The sequence below is a fragment of the Pipistrellus kuhlii genome, unplaced genomic scaffold, assembly GCF_014108245.1.
Source record: "Pipistrellus kuhlii isolate mPipKuh1 unplaced genomic scaffold, mPipKuh1.p scaffold_m20_p_5, whole genome shotgun sequence".
NCBI classification, from domain to species: domain Eukaryota; kingdom Metazoa; phylum Chordata; class Mammalia; order Chiroptera; family Vespertilionidae; genus Pipistrellus; species Pipistrellus kuhlii.
In genome coordinates this window covers 4,845,600-4,865,985 of record NW_023425551.1, presented here as the reverse complement: position 1 = coordinate 4,865,985, position 20,386 = coordinate 4,845,600, and the positions used below count along the sequence as shown (strand labels likewise).

General features: G+C 40.8%; 1 protein-coding gene and 1 pseudogene across 2 annotated transcripts in view; one reads left to right on the top strand and one right to left on the bottom strand.

Moving 5' to 3' along the window:
* The window catches only part of CCDC170 (coiled-coil domain containing 170), a 78,439-nt gene that overhangs the window by 38,271 nt on the left and 19,782 nt on the right, over positions 1-20,386 (top strand). For both annotated transcript variants that reach the window (XM_036415500.2, XM_036415499.2), the window contains exons 4-5: positions 2,793-2,937; positions 3,939-4,124. In XM_036415500.2, the coding sequence (XP_036271393.1) occupies positions 2,793-2,937; positions 3,939-4,124 (331 nt within the window). The remainder of the gene's footprint in view (positions 1-2,792; positions 2,938-3,938; positions 4,125-20,386) is intronic.
* Positions 12,022-12,119, bottom strand: LOC118706209 (annotated as a pseudogene).

Here is a 20,386-nt window from a genome sequence, read left to right as displayed (position 1 = left end):
ATTTTGCCCTTTCCTTCTCATCTCCTTGACTTCGGAATATTGGAGTGCCCCAGGCTCAGCCCAGGAATCTCTTCAGGTTTCTAAGTCACTCTCTTGGTAACCTCTTCTAGTCTCATGACTTTAAGAATGATCTAAATGCTAGTGAGTGACTCCCACATCTCTATATCTAGCCAGGATCTCTCGCCAGGATTCAAGACCCACACAACTCCACGTGGCTGTCCAATAGGCATCTCATGTGTCCAACACTGAGCTTCTGGTGTTTCCACGGAATGCTCCTGCACATTTTTTTTTTTTTTTTTTTTCGCATTGAATGATAAGCTCATTCTTTTAGTTCCATGGTCGGCAAACTATGGCTCGCGAGCCACATGCGGCTCTTTGGCCCCTTGAGTGTGGCTCTTCCACAAAATACCACAGCCTGGGTGAGTGTATTTTGAAGAAGTGGATTTAGAAGAAGTTTAAGTTTAAAAAATTTGGCTCTCAAAAGAAATTTCAATCGTTGTACTGTTGATATTTGGCTCTGTTGACTAATAAATTTGCCGACCACTCTTCTAGTTGATCAAGTCAGAAATCTCACATCATCCTTGGCCTCTGTCTTTTCCTTATTCTATGTCTGATCCTTCAGTAAATCTCACAATCTATTTCTACCTTCAAAATATACCTAATCTTCGACAGCATCCAACTGACACCCTCATTGCCACGAACCTGGTCCAAGCAACCTAAGTGGTTTTCCTGCCTCTGCCCATGCCCCACCCATACAGCCAGAGTGATCCTGCAAAAACACAAATTAGATCCAATACGTCTTTTGCTCAGAGCCCTCCAATGACCTCTCTTCTCACCCAGAATAGAGACAGCATTTTCTAAGACCTATCAGGCTTATCCTGACCTTATTTGCTTCCATCCTCTCCTCTATCCTTTCCCTCCCAGATGTCTGGCTTTTTTGCTGACCCTTAAACACACCAGGTGTGAACCTGCCTCAGGACATTTGCCCTTGCTGATCCCTTTCCTAGAAAGCTTTCCCCCCAGATAGTATCTGGCTTCTCTGCCAACTTTAGGTCTTCCTCAAAAGTCACCTTCTCAGGAAGCATTTGAAATCTTACTTCCTGGCATTGTCATCCGTTTTGGCTCAAATAAACTCTTATAAGTTTTATTTTATTTTATTTTTAAAAAGTCACCTTCCCAGGGAGGGCTTCCATGAATGAGCAGGTCTAAAATGTTACCCCACTCCCCCCAAATATATCTTATCTTCTCCTGCTCAATTTCTCCCCATTCAGTCCTTTTCTAATATTCTATACATTCTACCCACATTAATATTTTGTTTATTGCTCATCTTCCCTTCTAGAACAGAAGCTTCATGAGGGCAAGGATCTTTGTTTTGTTTATGACTGTATCTTTAGCACCTTTAATAAATACTCAAAATCAACATGCAGTGAGTATCCATGGGCATTCATAATTCCACACTTCTGTGCTTATGTCCTTAGGGTACACTCCTGCAACTTTGCTGGCTAAAAGTGAAATGCACATAGGAGTGGAAATAGTTTAGAAACCCTCCGAATAGAGAAGTGAGATTGAAATCTCAGGGTTTATATGTGGAATTGTCTATATAAATCAGTCAGAGCTATAGTATTAATTGTGCCTTTCATGAGTCAGGAGACTGGCTACATACTACCTCCCATTTGCTGAAAATAAGAACAGAGTGAGAGATTGATGTTGGTCTTTGATTGTTATACATTTTTCTAAATAGGAATATGATATGCTTTTGAGTCTATGCAATTACATGCTTTGTTAATCTTTGAATGGAGGGAAAAGAATATGCAGAAAACACTCAACATGGCAGAAAGGGAAAGCAATAATCATGTTTATTATCTAGAGTAGTAAAAAAAATGGTACAAAATTACTGAAATGATTTCTAATTTGCCTTTAAAATATGTCTATTTTTTGAGGATCTCTTAGTCTCTAAGTGTTAAAGCATGAGAAATAGACCATGTTATCTCAGCAAACCTACCCGAGATTTGAAATCAAGTATTTGTAGCAGAGCATAAATTGACTTATTTTCCTTGACTGACCCCTTCCAGTATGCTTTACAACTTCTAGGTGTGTGAGAATTAATAATGATCTTTTCCAGAGGTGGGAACACCCCCTGCTTCTGATGTACTTTTTAATTTTTATTTATTTCAGAGAGGAAGGGAGAAGGAGAGAGGCGAGAGAAACATCATAGATGAGAGAGAATCACTGATCGGCTGTCTCCTGCACGCCCCACACTGGGGATAAAGCCCACAAGCCAGGCATGTGCTTTGACTGGGAATCGAACGGGACCTCTTGTTTCATAGGCTGACGCTCAAGCACTGAGCCACGTCGGCCGGGCCTGATGTACTTTTTGTTATAGTTATGCTTGGCCATGAAGTAGGGAATGCTGGAAATAACCCTTCTAAAATAAGCATGGTGCCCTAGAACCAATGTGCCAGCCTTCTCCTGCTCCCTCCCGCCCCCCTTTCCCTGAGGCCCCAACAGAGACCCATGGGGTTGTGTACACCCTAGGAGGTTGGGGACAGCTGACAGAGAATCTGTCTGTCCCCCTTGCTGCTACTAGATCTAAGATGCCAGGAAGATTTCCCTACATTTCTGCAGAGTGTAGATGCCTCGGAATTGCTTCCACTTTCTCCTTCCTTTACAGGGTTTGCATGGCAGTACTGTGCTCTGTGTCTGGGGAACTATTGTGATGAAAGGGATGCTTTCCTATAAAGACCTTAAGTTCTGGACTTTGTTTGATGACTTATTTGCTATTTGCCTGATAGAAAGTGTGTAAAGGAAAACGAGGAGAATAAGAATCAGATGTCGAAGAATTGCAAGGAACATGAGGAATTTCTAGCTTGTCTCCGGGACTGCTTAGATCCGGATAAGAAGAACGAAAGGATATCAGATGAAGATTTAATTCTAAAGGTGTTTGTATGCATATGAAAAAAGACATTTAGGGGTCATTTTGACATGTGCCGTGAAAAGAAAAGCTGTGACTGAGTCTGGGGGTGAAGAGCGAGCGAATGAGACAGGGCCCAAGTGTAGTGTTGATTGGGCATGTGACCCGGAACAAACCATGTCACTTCTCCGAGGCTCAGTTCCAAGATCCTTTCTAGCATTTTGGGGGATTAATTATTCTCCAGAAGGGATTGTGTTTATCTAAAATATACTTAGATTGTCAAATACAATGAGGTATTCATTTCAATGGTGTGTTTTAGGAAGATTTTTGTTTGTTTTGAGTTAAGACAGAAACACACATACACCAACAGCAAAAAACAGTGTGTATCATTTTGGGGATATTTCTTGAGTATAAGATTAAGATGAGTTCTGAATAAATATTTAACATTATATTAAAGCCCCAGAATAATAATCCTACTTTAATGGTGAGTTGCCATTAAGATGGAAATTAATCATATAAACTGCATAGGTTACTTGGCCCGTCGTGACTCATTAGGGCACCTGGAGGTATTCAGGACCTTTCTATGCTTGCCTCCATTCAGAGAACTTGTTTTTAAAAGTCCTGCTTTCTCTCTGTGTTCTCTCCTGTGTCAGGCTGCGCCTTGCATGACGCTGGTGCCTCTTTTTCCACCACGCCCATGGCCGTGGCTGCTGTCACCTTGCAGATCATCACCTTCCCTCAGCTCTTTAGATGGCAGGGTGCTTGCCCTGTCTGCCAGCTTTTAGCTGAGCTCTCATCAATGTTCCTCTGTGCCTGCTGTTGGATTAATTTTAATTTGCCCACGGGGTCCGCCCTGAGTTCAGAGGCAGCCTTGGCACATGTGACCGTAGAGTGGATGGAGGGGGAGAGCTCCCACAGTTTGCATGGGACAGTGCGGTCATGGGGCCGGGGGAGGGACCTGGTGGCCCGGAGAAAGTGGTGGGAACCCGTCACTTCCGTGGGACAGCTGCGATTGCTTTCTCTCCAGCTCAGGGAGCTGTGCACGGAAAACACGTCTCTGAAAGGACAGCTTGCTACTCTTGAAGAGGCCGTGAATGTCCATGAGGTGGAGGCCAAAGCCAGCCGAGAAACCATCATGCGGCTGGTTTCCCAGGCCCACAGAGAGCAGAAGAGAGCCGCCGCCTGCGCCCAGGAGAGAGCCGGGCTGCAGCAGGTACGGCTGGGAAGTGGGTGCGCCTCGGGGGGCAGGTGCTGGAGCAGAAATGGGAAACTGGAGGCAGGTGGCACCCCTGCTTCACAGGCCGGGCTCCGGGGCTGCGCCGGCAGGAGCTCAGGGCTCTGAGGGGTTGTGTGAGGTGTAGCTAGAAAACGAGGACAAAAAGAAGAACTTAAAAGTACAGGGTTCATGGAGAATGTCTGACTTTAAGCATTTATGTTTTTGAACCAGATATGCAATTTTAAACGGACACAATAGAATATGGTGAAAAATGTTCCCCTTACCCACTGCCTCCAGCCACCCGGTTGTCCTCAGAGGCAACCTCTGTTAACGGTTTCTTCTATACCTTTCTAGAACCATCCCACATACACGTGTGCATATGCTTACTCTTTTATTTATTTATTTTTAACAAGGGCAGCATATTCTGTACACTGTTTTTCTCTTAACACAGGCAATACACTATATGTTATCATATACAAGGGTGCTATCAATAATCTTGTATCTTGTGTGTGAGAATACATCAGTAAGACAGACTCCTAGAAGCAGACTTGAGGGGTCAAAGAATATGGGTATTATAATTTTGAGACATATTGCCAAAGGAAAGGGGCTCTTAATTCTAAATTGTTATTTTTATAGTGAGTTGCTTGATCTTATTCAATAGCTAGAACCTGTTTAATGATGAGAATTAATACTGTAAATCCTTTAATACTATATAAACCTTTAATTGTATTTTTAAATTTTTGTGACAATTCTTGGATTAATAGTAATGATCAAGGAGGAGGGTGGGTGGGAAGAGATCAAAGTAAGAACATGTATGTATATATGCATAGCCCATGGACACAGACAATAGGGTGGTGAAGGCCTGGGGTGAGGGGTTGGGGTGAGCTATAAGGGGCCAGTGGGGGAAAAAGGAGGTACCTGTAATACTTTCAACAACAACAACAATAATAATAATAACAATAAAAAAGTAATGATCAAATTCTAAAAGCAAAAATGAGCTGAGTGCAGTTACTAAAATATAGAGGGGATGATTAAATAGTCAAGGGGACGGAATTTTGAATTAGATAATGACTGATGCTTAAAAAGACAGGCTCCGCCGAAACCGGTTTGGCTCAATGGAAGAGCGTCGGCTTGGGGACTGAAAGGTCCCGGGTTCGATTCCGGTCAGGGGCATGTGCCTTGGTTGCAGGCATATCCCCAGTAGGGGATGTGCAGGAGGCGGCTGATCGATGACTCTCTCTCATCGATGTTTCTAACTCTCTATCTCTCTCCCTTCCTCTCTACAAAATCAATAAAATATTAAAAAAAAAAAAAAAGACAGGCTCCATGAGGGGCCAAGGTCCAGTGGTCTCCCACAGGCTCAAGGGATTCTGGACCGGGATGCAGTACAAGAAGCCATTCTTGTGGGGTCTCCCTGCAGGCCTTCCATGTCTCCAGTGGTCACTGCCAAGCTGGGTGAGATGGGTGGTTGGAATGGGAAACGATCCACAGTAATGATGATACTTTCCATGCCCGCCCTTCCCAATTCCCCACATCACAAATCCCTTCTTACCACGGGATTTCTTCTCCTGACACATTAGCTTTGCCGAAAAGAGCAAAGGTTTTGTCCTTGTTACCAAGTAGCTTCAATCATTTCAAGGCCCTCGTGTCAGTCAGCGTGGGGCGCCATACCAGATACCGCAGACTGTGTGGCTCACACAGTGGCCATTTATTTCTCCCAGTTCTGGAGGCTGGAAGAGCGAGATGAAGGTTCCTGGTGAGAGTTGTCTTCCTGGCTTGCAGATGACTGCCTTCTTGTGGCGTCCTCACGTGGCAGAGAGGGAGAAAGATGTCCGGTGTCTCTTCTTCTTCTTCTTCTTCTTCTTCTTCTTCTTCTTCTTCTTCTTCTTCTTCTTCTTCTTCTTCTTCTTTTTTTACAGAGAGAAAGGGAGAGAGATATTGTAGAAACATCGGTGAGAGAGAGAGTCATCGATCAGCTGCCTCTTGCACCCCCCCCCCCCCACTGGGGATGTGCCCGCAACCAAGGTACATGCCCTTGACCAGAATTGAACCCGGGACCTTTCAGTCCCCAAGCAGACGCTCTATCCACTGAGCCAAACCGGTTTTGGCCGGTGTCTCTTCTTCCAAGGGCACCAATCCCAGCACGAGGACAACACCCTCATGATGTCAGCTAAACCTAATCGCTTCTCAGGCGTTCCATCTCCGACCACCACCACGCTGGACATTAGGGCCTCAACAAATGAATTCCAGGGAGACACAATTCAGTCCACAGCAATCCTTTGCTGTGGTTCTAGCTAATTTGAAAAGATCAAGTAAATTACTTTACTCCAACGTTATCTCTTTTCCTTTTAAAAAATATTCATTGATTTCAGAGAGGAATGGAGAGGGAGAGAGAGCTAAAAACATCAATGATGAGAGAGAGTCATTGGGTGGCTGTCTCCTGCACGCCCCACACTGGGGATTGAGCCTGCAACCCAGGCATGTGCCCTGATTGGGAATTGAACTGTGACCTCCTAGTTCATAGGTTGATGCTCAATCACTGAGCCATACTGGCTGGGCTACTCCAACATTTTCTTATGAAAAAACTTAAGTGTACACGGAGTGGCCAGATTGTTATGACCACCCCATCAGTACTTTGTTGGGCTACCTTTTTTGCTTTCAATACTGCGATTCTTCTTGGCATTGACTCCACGAGATGTTGAAAGATGATGCGAGGAATCTGGCATCATGCCTGATGAATAGCACTGCCCAGTTCTGTGAGATCTGATGGTTGTGGAATCAGCTGCCTGATGGCTCTTTTAACTTCGTCCCACAAATGCTCAATTGAATTGAGATCTGGTGATTGTGGGGGCCACCTAAGCAAGGTAAAGTCTCCCTCATGTTCTTGAAACCACTCCTGTACAATACGAGCACCATAGTATGGCACATTGTCTTGTTGGAAGAAGCCATTTCCATTGGGATACACCATCAACATAATACGATAAACTTGATCAGCAACGATACTTAGGTATGTTGTATTATTCAGACATTGTACCACACGAATTAAAGGGCCCAAATTATACCAGGAAAAAATGCCCCAAACCATAACACTGACCCCACCAGCTTGAAGGGTTTTACTCATGCATGTGGGGTGCATGCTTTCATGCTGTTTCCGAGAAATTCTCACTCTGCTATCTGCATGATGCAACTGGAAACGTGATTCATCAGACACATGACCTTTTTCCAATCCTTGACTGTCCAATCCTTGTGTTCCTGTGCTAACTGGAGATATTTTATCTTGGAAACTGCAGACAGCAAAGGTGTTCGAACAGGCTTTCAGCTTCCATATCCCATATGATGCAATGTATGGCTAATTTGCCTACAAACATCAGGTGGGTCGTAATAATTTGGCCACTCAGTGTATAGTAAGAGTGAAGGAATACAATGAGAACCCATCCACCAAAATGTAACACTTGTTACCATCTTGATATATTTGTTTTATTACTTTACACACACACACACACACACACACACACACACACATTTGGACAACCATTTGAAAATAGTTTGCAGATGTTATATGTATTGTATCTACCTATTTTAGCATATGATCATAAGAGTAAGGACACTAGCCTACATAACCACAGTGCCATTTTTGTATCTCATAGTTAACAATAAGGCCATGAGATCATCTGTGGTGGTTCCAAGCCCACAAGATTTTTGTCCTCCTCCCCTGAGATGTGGAATTTAATTTCTCTCCCCTTGTGTGTGGGCTGGACTAAGTGACTCACTTCCAGTGACTATAATGTGTCAGAAGTGTTAGGATGTCACTTTTGAGTTGATTTATAAAAAGACTGTGACTTCTATCTTAGACACACTCTTTTGATCTCTCTTTGATGGGAGCCAACTGCCATGTGGTGAGGCCACTCAGCCAGCCTATTGGAAGGCCCATGTGGCCAGGAACTGAGGCCCGTCAGCTACCATGTGAGTGAGCATGGAGGCAAATTCTTCTGTGGAGTCTTGAGATGACTGTCACCCTGATCAACACCGTGACTGTAACACTATGAGAAGCCTTTAGTCAGAAACACCCAGCTAAGTCATGCCCACATTCCTGACCCAGGGGGACTGTGAGATGATAGACATTTGTTGTATTTAGCCCTAAGTTTGGGGTTATTTGTTATACAATCACCAATAATCATCTAATATTCTATGTCCAGCTGTCATCACTCTATAAAAATCTCTTTTATAGCTGTTTTCGTCTCTGGTTTACTCATTGCATTTGTTGATTATTTTTAGCCTTTTATAGTTTTGCTTTTTTATAAAATAGCATTGACTTGTTGGGGAGAAGTGCTCTGACTGTATTTTCATGATACTGCTTAACTTGTTTTTCTTTACCCTATACACTTAAAGTTGTAGCTAGAGTCTGGATTGGATGCAGAGAAAACCTTTTTGGTAAAGTTGTATGCTTAATAGTGCTTTACATTGGGGGGTAAACGATGTAGAATGTTCCATTGTTGCCGACACTAAGTTTATTGCCCATCTCTCGAGTGTGAAGGTATGCTTTCACATAAGGTGTCTGTGGGGTAATAATTGGCAGGTGAATTCTGTTCCCATGGACTTCACCCAGTGACCTTAGCATCCATCGATTCTTGCCTGCATTATACCAAGGGTGGTGGCAAAGTGGTAATACTCTTATTTTACCATCCTGCTTATTAGCTGGCATTCTTCTGTGAGAAAAGCTCTTAATTTGTTTTCTTTCCTTTTCTTTTCCATTCTATGGACACCTGGATTTTTACCTATTTCCTTTGTTGAAACCAATTCTTCTTCTGTGTGTGCTCAAAATCTGTCATGTTTGGCCAGCAGGAGCCCCAGGATGATGGTCTCTGTAGCTTGTAGCCTGACTCCTGTAGTCTTTCATCGCTTCCTTGCTTTCTGACAGAAGCTGCTCCTTAGGTCACTTGTAGTTTTCAGACTATAGAACTCGGATGAGCCTGTTTGCTAAGGACCTTTGTTTCCTCTTGCTGGTGAACGGCGCTTAGAAGCAAGATTTAGGCTTTGTAGGTTTGCTGCTGTCGGGGGTGTTACTGCTCTCAGTGGACGGATCTAGAAATACATTTTTAGTAATACATTTATAGTGGTATTCAATTTATTTTTTTAAAGAAATTTATTTGGGTGAATTGGTTAATAAAATTATATGGGTATACAGTTCTGTGATGACATTATTTGTATATTGTATTGTCGGCCCACCACCCAAAGTCAGATCTTATTCTGTCACTATGTATTTGACCCCTTTACCTTTTACTAACCTCCCATTCCTCTTCCCTCTGGTAACCACACACTGTTGTCTGTGTCTATCATTCTACGAAGCAAGTCAGACAGAGAAAATCAAGAACCATATATTTCACTCATATACGGGATATAAAACCGAAAGAAACAAATAAGCAAATAAGAAAGACAAATAAAAACTCATAGTCTTATTAAAAATTTTATTTTATGCCAAAATCGGTTTGGCTCAGTGGATAGAGCGTCGGCCTGCGGACTGAAAGGTTCTGGGTTTGATTCCGATAAGGGCATGTACCGGGTTGCAGGCACAACCCCAGTAGGAGTTGTGCAAGAGGCAGCTGATCGATGATTCTCTCTCATAGATGTTTCTAACCCTCTATCCCTCTCCTTTCCTCTCTGTAAAAAAAAATCAATAAAATAAAATTTAAAAAATCAAAAAAAATTTTAATTTCATTTTGATAGTATTACCTGGTATCTATAATAATAAAAGCTTAAAATGCTAATTAGACCGGATGTCCTTCTGGACGTTCTTCCAGACAAAGCCTTGGTCCCGGTGCCTGCCGGTGGCTGGAGGGAATCCCGGGTCCTGGGTGCCAGAGGGAAGCTGGTGCCGGCAGCAGGGGGAAGAAGGCCCACTCTTACATGAAATTTGTGCATCGGGCCTCTAGTTTTTAATAAAAGTAACAATCTAGAATTTTCTTAATATCCTTTTATTTTCTATCTTTTGGATCCCAACATTATTTACTCACTTGCTCCGTCTTATAATATACATAAAATTATTTCAGAATTACACTCTTAATATTTTACCTGTGAGTAAACTTTCTGAGTGAGGTTTAAGGCGCTCAGACTTTTTATATGAATACTATTGGCAATCATTAGTATGGTCACCATTTATCAAGCACTTACCATTAACACCGTCATTGTGCTAGGTACTCAAAGAGATTATGTACTTGGCTCAAGTGCACACAACAAGTAAGTAGCAAAGCTGGGATTTGCACTCTGGTCATTAAATTATTATGCTTTCATCAATAACCCCTTTACTTGTGTATTCACAGCTACATTCTACCTACAAGTCTGATGCCAAAAATTATTTGTTAGTGGAACAACAACCAGTAGCTATGTAAATTTCCTCAGGGAACGATTAACTTCAATCAATTATAAGTAGTAGTTATTGGATTATCAGGCTCAAAAATTAGGAATTGAATATTTACAAAAATGCATTTCTGAAGATTAGCACTAGGAAATGAAAAGGTGTTATAAGAGCACATTACAAAGACCAGAACTCATTCCTTTTCTTACATAAGTGTCTTTACTTGTAAACGACTGATGCAATGTTGTTCAGACTTTGGAAACACATTCACTTTGGGATGAAGTTCCTGCCAATGTAATAAAAATGGTAAAAAAAAAAAAAATGTGGGCAATAAAATATTTGTGGTGTTTAATAAAGTCCTCATTCATAAGGTTACGACTCCAAAGATTTATTACTGAGAAATACTGTCCAGCGGTTTTCCTGACACATGGATGGTCACAGGGAGAGTCTTCATCATGCTTTCTAACGCTCTGTTTTTGGGGTGGGAAACTTCCTTTATTAGTGAAGTCCAGAAAGACTGTGGAGAGACAAGTATCCGCGGGGTCGGGGCCTGCTTCTGATTTTCTCAGAAGCTTTTCTGATTTTCTTAACGACTCTATTCAAGTTACTTTCTGAACATCCCCCCCCCCCCCAAAAAAAAAAAGAAAGCCAGGTGGTTCATTATATGTAAGGAAATATATCGTATTTAAAATCTTTAGTAGTTGGCATGAAGTATGTTTTAAAAACTATCGAAGATTGGCACCTTTTCTCTTGGTTATTGTGAAATCATCCAAGGGGAGAGAAGGAGTCACTTTATCCACACAAGCCACACACACATTCCCTACAGACATCAGAAGTTCACATCAGTGGATCAGAAATTAAACGTACTTATTGGGTTTCAGACGGTTTCTTTTTCCTCCACCCTGTCCACATTCCCTTTCATCCTCAGAGCTAGAACTGACGCTAGGAAAGAAGACTGGCTTTGGAGGCGGGCAGACTCCAGTGGATGTCTCCTCTGCTTTCTTGGTTTGCCAGCCAGCAGCACTGTTATGTAAGAAGGAACACTTGCAGAGTCACAGAGAGCAGAGTGGTGTACAGGCTCTTGGGTTGTTATCCCGGCTCTAGAACCATTTGGCTCTATGAGCGCAGGCATCTGACTTTACCTCTTTGAATTTCAGTCTTTTGTCTGTCAAATAGGAACATTATTTAAGGATTTCTCTCTGACAGTTATTCTTAGGATTGAAGAATATACATAAAGTTCCGAGGACATGCGCAGTACATAATTGATGCTCAGTGTTTTACTATCCTTTCCCATTTATTTTCTTTTATCCAGAGATTCAGAGTACAGGCATATGGAAATAGTTCCTAGAAGTGAGAAATTGAAGGCAGGATAAATTACTAAAGAAACTAAAGATCTCTACAGTCATAGAATCATAATGTCAAAAGTGACCTCAAGATCTATCTGTCTATCTATCTATCTATCTATCTATCTATCAATCAATCTATCTTTATATCTATCTATCTATCTATCTATCTATCTATCTATAATCTATCTAGTATTGATTAAATATAAAACACTTCACGAATTTGCATGTCATCCTTGCTCTGGGTCATGCTAATCTTCTGTCATTCCAATTTTAGCATATGTGCTGCTGAAGGTCTTTTATGATCCAGGTCACCTAACTGTATGTAAAATAAGTCCCATCATTAAAATGTCCCTATCTAGCTAGGGTCCAGTCTTCCTTGAACTCCCCCAGTGGCGGGGAATTCACCTCCTCCTTGCAGTCCTAATGATTTGGCAGTTCTTCATTGTATCAAGTCAGGCTCAGAAATCCTATTATTCATGTCCACATCCTGGTTCTTCCTCAGTGAAATGTCACAGAATAAATGGGAATCCCCTTCTCTTATGATTACCCTTCAAGCATTTGAAGACATTTATCCTGGATTACTAAGTCTCTTCTGGCAAAACAGCCCCGATCTTTCAAACTTTCCTTGCTAGAATCTTCTTTCTTATCATCTGTGAGGTTGGGAGAATTTTAGCCTCTGGGAAAGGACATAAAATGAAAAGTAACAGCCCTACCTAGTTTGGCTCAGTGGATAGAGCGTCAGTCTGTGGACTGAAGGGTCCCACGTTCAATTCCAGTCAAGGGCACATGCCTGGGTTGCAGGCTCGATCCCCAGTGGGGGCCTTGCAGGAGGCAGCAGATCAATGATTCTCTCTCATCATGGATGTTTCTATCTCTCTCTCCTTCTTCCTTCCTCTCTGAAATCAATAAAAATAAAAAATGAAGATAAACACTAAAATAATAATCTGCTCATGTAATTACAACTAAACATGTTGATAAGATTCCAAAGTAAAATGTCAAGTCCTCTCTTCTTCCACTTCTAGCCTCAATCTGACACTTTTTAAAAAATTTCTGATAATTGCAATTAAGACATTAAAGTAATGCATTTCTGTTCTTGATTCAACAATGTGAGACAGTATCTTTAGATTTTCTGATATAGAATGAGGAACTTAATGCCTCCTACTTTTTACTTTCTTAGTTCTACTTTCCATTTTAAAAAATATTATACTATATACATTATCAAGGTTTGTAATATTTATTTCTGCTCTGTAACTATAATTAAGTCTTTATTCCTTTGCCTTGAGGTCCTGTTCATACATTTAAAATAAATTAAAATAGCACTTAAATGACAGGACTACCTAAATGTTTCTATTATGGGTTTGATCTTAGCATATGATGCTGAATCCATTCCATTTGGATGATGTCCCTCTTCACATCTCCAGCTGGGAACTGTCCATGGTCCTCGGGGCACAGTCTGACCAGGTTGGGGCAGTGTTGACTGTAGGGAAGCCCGAGACACACTAGCTTCATGGGCAGCTACGTTCATTGTTAACTTGTACTGATTTTGTCAGTGATGAGAATTTAAAACTTGAGCTGAATTTTCACTATTTCCCAAGGTTGGTGTTGCCATTGGGATAGCTCAGATTTGGGGAAGGTCTTCCTCATTTTGCAGTGAGATCTTACTATGCAATGTGCACGCCATTAGCTCGTGAGCCCACGCAAAACAGACCTCATTCTCCTTTTTACCTTCAGTTAGATGAAGACATCTACAGGATAAATGTCCCAGCTCTTTTCCCATTTCCTCTTTTGTTGTTAATCTTCACCTGGGGAAATTTTTCCATTTATTTTTAGAGTAGAAGGGAGGTGGTGAGACACAAAGAGAAACATCAATGTGAGAGAAACACATTGATTCCTGGATAGAGCCTGCAACTGAGGTATGTGCCCTTGACTGGAACTGAACCCAAGACCTTTCAGTCCTTGGGCTGATGCTTTATCCACTGAACCAAACTGGTGAGGGCTACCATTTCTTTTTAGAACATGGTTTCAAGACTTTCACCATTCTCCTTTCTGAACTCTGAAAGTTCTCTTGTACAGCTTTTCTCAAACTATCTGTGAGAAGGATTTGTTTTTCCTTTATTTTCAGTCCATTGCTAACCAACACTTTTGTAAAAAAAAAAAAATCAATAAAATGAATTCATAGACAATTTATTTTAAAAGACACGAAATCATAAGTTTACATTTTAAGTATCAGAAGCCACAAACATAAAATTAATGTAAATATAATTTGGATACATATAATCAGAATAAATGCAGGAAAAAGACTCACATACACTGTGCAATTTCTCTTTTGAAAGTGTGTGTACAGGGTTAATGCAGAAAACACTGTTGTACTGACAGCCTTTTGTCATTCCACAATTGTATCTGAACAAGAAGTTAGGACTAAAATTCCCTCTATTGAAGTCCTGTGTGCTCACTTTGAATAAAAGTTTTGTTGTGATAACGAGCTAGCTTTCTGCTTGTTAACCTTTGTCATCTTAGTTGGGTTGATGACAATGCTACTAGCAGGGGCTAATGTATATTAAACTGTTCCTGTGTTTTTCTTTTAAAGCACTTACAGTAGAAAACGAATCTCACAAAGGATTGTTGATACTAGAAGAGGTTTTAAAGCAATTTCAGAGATCTCAAGATATTTATTTGTAACTTATCTCCAAAGTAAAGCGAGTGGGTTTTCAAAATTCATCTTCAAGAATTCATCAGTAGACAGTTTTATCAATTTATTGTGTAAAGGTATAGTTAGATTTAATTTATCTTTCTATGGAAATCTAAATTATTTTGATGAAAGAAATGGACTGTGTTTGATATACTTTATACTTTTGGGTAATGGTTGGCAAAACAACCTTAAACCACCACATGTAACGTGTTCTTATTGCACAACAGATTTGTAGCTTCTATGTCAGTTCTATAAAACCTGAAGGGTCAATACCTGATTGAAAAATGGATGTCAATGCCTTCATCCACAGAAAGTTTCATGATAATACCTGAAGGTAGATAGTGTTATATAAGGTTATTAAATGAATTGTTATAGTGAACAATCAAAACAAATGCCAAACTGCTATAGAAATCACTGCTCTTACCATTAATTTTTAAAATTATCTTGTTGGGACTGGGAACAGCTGTAGGAGGTACACTAGAGTTTTATTCACAGTTTGAGAGGCACTGTTCTAGGAGGGTTTATCTCTATTAAAATTTATATCCCAGAACCAAAGGCAAACTTCAGGCTTGTTTAGTTCAAGGGAAATAGAAACAGGAAAATAGAAATAACAGGACATCACCTTCCTTATTCTAGATACTTTACTTATGCAGCCTAAGTTTAATATATGTGTGCATGCATGTGTGTGCATGTGCATGTGTGTGTGCTCATATCACTATTGACAGAACTTTAATGGACCCAAATTCCGTGTGTGTTCTCAGAGTTGCCACTGTTCTGTCTCATCTTCCTCCCACGTCTGCCCACTGGCTATACTTCCCTTCTCTGGAAATGATCAAAATTGGTAGTGGCTTGTGCATATGTGTGGAGATTCTTTTTATTTAGGTACAAATGGTATAGTCACATGGTTAGGCACTTGACTTTTTTTCACTAACTATATCTACCTCAGAGAGCCTTTCATGTCAGCATATAAAAAGTTTCCTCCGTTCTTTTTTTTTTTTTTTAATATATTTTATTGATTCTTTACAGAGAGGAAGAAAGAGGGATAGAGAGTTAGAAACATCGATGAGAGAGAATCATCAATTGGCTGCCTCTTGCACATCTCCTACTGGGAATGTGTCTGCAACCAACGTACATGCCCTTGGCTGGAATTGAACCTAGGACCCTTCAGTCTGCAGACCTACGCTCTATTCATTGAGCCAAACTGGTTTCGGCTCCTCCATTCTTTTTAAGACTACATAATGTTTGGTGGGGTGGGTGTTTCCTATTTAACCAGTCACATGCCAGTGAATATTCAAGTTGTACCTACTCGTTTGCTACATAGGATTGAACAACTTTGCACATGCCTTATTTTCCATATTTAAGAATCTCCAGGTATATTTTAAAGACTGGGATTGCAGGGCCACAGGATATGTGTCAGTTACATTTTGTTACATATTTTGGTGTAAATATGTACCTATCATATCTATTCACACTTCTACCAGCAGCGAATGAGAGTGCCTGTTTAGGGAGGATTGCTGAGTTTATTTGTTCACCTTAACTGCAGTAGGTAGAAGCAGCCAACTGGTCTTTAATTTCTCAAGGTCTGTCCAGGTATGAATGAATTAAACCATAGTCAGAGGTTTTCCACCCAGACATTAATCATTATATTTTTTGAGAAGCAGTTTGATCTCACACATACCCAAATCCATATAATAAATAGCTAGCAACATTATAATAGGAATCAACTGTCTTTTCCTTTTTCTTTTTGTCTTTTTCTTTTTCTTAAGGTATTATATGTGTACATATCTTTCCATTGCCTCCACTCACGCTCAACTGTCTTCTTAAATCACAGACCTTTGATTTCATTACTTAATGCATTTAATCGGCAATTAATGAAGACACGCATTTAATTAAGAAGTTGGATCGAATGCCTAAATCACATCATTTACAATTGTCTTGGCTAAAAGTCATTGCAGAGGTATCATTATTCATATGCTGCATCAGTAGGACTGAACCTAAAGTTCGTTAATGAAAATGAATTTAGTAAAGTGACTGCTGCCACTGTCTCTGTAGGGCCTGACCTTATTTGCAGATGTGGTTCTCCGGTGGAGGTCAGCCCTGCTTTGCGTGTCAGTGTGGTCTGACAGCAGCCTCAGGTCCTGGCCTGAGATACCATGTCACATTACTTCAGCGTGTCCTTGAGGTAGCCACGCAACCAGACTCCCCTCGGCCGCTGCCTCCTGATAGCTCTACAGGTAATTGCATTTGCAGTCTGAGGACATCTGTGCCCAGTGGATCAGCCCTGTGCCCCTGAAGTGCTTATCAGAGCGCCGGGAGAGTGGCTGTCCCCAAGGCCTCGCCACTGGCTCGCCAGTGCTGCATTTCATAAGCAAATTAGCAAATAGGTCACTGGACTGAAATGTGTACAGGAAGGAAATTGAACCCGCTGCCCTGTGCCACTGTATGCCATGATCCCAGATGAAATTTACTGATTTTTACTGGACCTGTGTTCGTGCTTTGGATTCATTCGGGGACTGTTTTGGTCCTTGTCACTAAGGCAGCGAGACCACGGTCTGACATTGAGGTGGGAAAATCCCTTGGAGCTGTAATATTTTAACTGTGATTATTGGTCTCTGGTATAAGCTGCCAGCTGGGTAGTTTCCTCCAAACTGATAGTAAATCTATAGTACTCTAGTGTCTAATATATTTTTTGTGGACCTTTTGAAAATACTTGGTTAGCAATATATTGGCCATGGAAACTCACTTATTTTGCATTAAGGGTTTTCTTTCAATATAAAAATTAATATCTAGTATTCTGTGGGGTTGTAGAACGGAGGAGATTACAATTTCTATCCATGAGCCCTCGCCGGTTTTGCTTAATGATTAGAGCATTGGCCCTCGGATTGAAGGGACATGGGTTCGATTCCAGTACCTCAGTTGCAGGCTCAATCCTCAGGCTGGTCTAGGCACGTGCGGGAGGCTATGGATTGAAGACTCTCTCTCACATTGATGCTTCGCTCTCTTGTTCTCTACCCCTCCCTTCCACTCTCTCTAAAAATCAATGGGAAAATAAAAATATCCTCGGGTGAGGATTAACAAAAAAAAATTTTTTTTCATCTCATGCATCCTTAAAATTAGGACCTCAGCATTCTAACCACACATTAGGATTGGAGTTTCTGAGTGAAATATAATAGGCCTCGTTTATGGTCACCAGCCCTGATACTGGTTACTGAGATTGAGCAGCTATTGTGTTACCATCTGAAAAGACACGAGTAAAGCATTAAAATATCGTATTTGTGATAAAGGGTCCTTCACTCGTTACCTACGGGCCAGAGTGTAATCAGCAGTGGTGGGGCTTCTGGTCAAAGAGGGCTCGCTGGGGAAGGGAACAGAGTTCTGAGCTGCTGCCAGGACCTTGAAGAGCAAAGTGTTTCACCGAACAGGTCTCCCAATTAGTTCGCTTATTGCACTCTGACAGGGAGCTTCTCTAACTCCCTCGACATGAGATGACTTTCATTTCAAATGGATGCCTGAGGCTTTCCTGATTAAAAACAAAATCACCGAAACTGGAAGGGGTCATTTATAAAAGACATTCTCTTTTATAAATAAATAAAAAGTAGGAAGCTATGATCTCACTCATTTATGGATAATAAAGAACATTATGAACTAATGAACCAAAAGATAGATACAAAGACAGTAAAACAACAAACCGACTGTCAAATTACAGCGGGGAGGGTAGGGAGATCTGGGGGAGATAAGAGATCAACCGAAGGACACAACCAATGGACACAAAACTGGAGAGGGAAGGCATGTATGGAGTGTGGGGGGGGGCAATGGTAAGATATGTACACATATAATACCTTAATAATAATAATTAAAAAAAGTAGGAAGCTTTTCAAGTAATATTTTCCCTGTCTACATGCTGCTGGTGGAGGTAAACTTTTTTTAAAAAAAATATATTTTATTGATTTTACATAGAGAGGAATTGAGAGGGACAGAGAGTTAGAAACATCGATGAGAGAGAAACATCGACCAGCTGCCTCTTGCACACCCCCTACTGGAGATATGCCCACAACCAAGGCACATGCCCTTGACCGGAATCAAACCTGGGACCTTTCAGTCCGCAGGCCGATGCTCTATCCACTGAGCCAAACTGGTCCTGGCAGAGGTAAACTTTTTTGAAGGCTCAGTTTTAATGCAAAAGGAATGACTGCATTTTAACTAGTGGCCTGAAATGTTACTGGCTAGTGTATTTGTGGAATCTGTTATTCAAAGATATTGTTTCTTTTTAGTTTTTTTTTAACCCTAACTACTATTTTTCATAAAAAATAAATAATTTTTGTCTGTTCAGTAGGCTGCAGTACTATAGCAGAGCTGGTCAACCGACTGCATAATTTTGTTTAATGTGAACTCATGTGTTTTGGAATTTGATTCAACAAGCGTTGGTTTAAAAAAAATGAATTTTCAAGGTGCCTCTTTTATGGCTCTCTGGAACATTCTAGATTATGGTAAATAGAAATAGGTGCTCAGATAACCTTCCCTATGCCTTTCATTATTTTTATGAACTGAAGGATACATTTTAACATTCATTGAAATTATTATTCTCCGTATGGTGGTTTACTCCCTCTACTTTTAATTCTCCCACATTAACCCACCAAATGGCTAGTTATCTCTGCTCCTGTCTGCACATCCTGCCAGTTTTAGTTTGTCTTCAGGAGGAAAGGGGATACACAGCCAATGAATATTGAAAGAAAGACCCTACTCTCTATTCAGTGATGTTCCTATGAGAATGCTAGTCTATTACTTAGACTAGTATCAAAGAGATACCTCTAGTCAATTTTTAGTATTTAATGAGGAGTCTGAGAGTTTACTGTTTTTTTTAAAAAAATATATTTTATTGATTTTTTACAGAGAGGAAGGGAGAGGGAAAGAGAGTCAGAAACATCTACGAGAGAGAATCATCGATCAGCTGCCTTTTGCACCCCCCCTACTGGGGATGTGCCCACAACCAAGTTACATGCCCTTGCCCAGAATCGAACCCAGGACCCTTGAGTCTGCAGGCCGACGCTCTATCCACTGAGCCAAACTGGTCCCGACGAGAGTTTACTGTTTGTTCAAAATCAATTTCCCTGTCCACCGAGCTTGAGAACTACTGGTTTTATAACCATACAGTACTAGATATGGATTGAATCTACTAGTATATTAGTCAATGATTATTTTTTTAACTTAATTTTATTGTTTAAAGTATTACAAATAGTAGTGCATATGTCTCTTTTTTCTCCCCATTGACCTTCCCCCGGCCTCCCCTTCCCCCCTGCCACCAATGATTTGTTTTTTATTAACTCTTTCCAGAAGGCCACATAGAAAAGGCTTATGCCAATTTTATTTTTTTCCTAGTCCTGATTTATATTTCTTATCTTTTAAAAAAAATTATTTATTGCCCGGCCATTGTTGCTCAGTGGTTAAACATCAGCTTGTGAACTAGGAGGCCACGGTTGGATTCCTAGTCAGGGCATGTGCCTGAGTTGTGGGCTTAGTCCCCAGTAGGGGGCATGCAGGAGGCAGACAATCAGTGATTCTCTCTCAATATTGATGTTTCAATCTCTTTCTCTCTCTCCCTTCCTCTCTGAAATCAATAAAAGTATATCAAAAATTTTAAATTTATTGATTGATTTCACACAGAGAGAGAAACATCGATTTATTGTTCCATTATTTATGCATTCATTGGTTGCTTCTTGCATATGCCCTGACCAGGTATCAAGTCTATAACCTTGGTATATGGGGACAACACTCTAACCAATTAAGCTACCTGACCAGGGCATGTATCTCTTTTCCTTTTTAGATACCTAAATTTACCTGACATTAATAACTTTCGGAAGAGATGATTTAGATT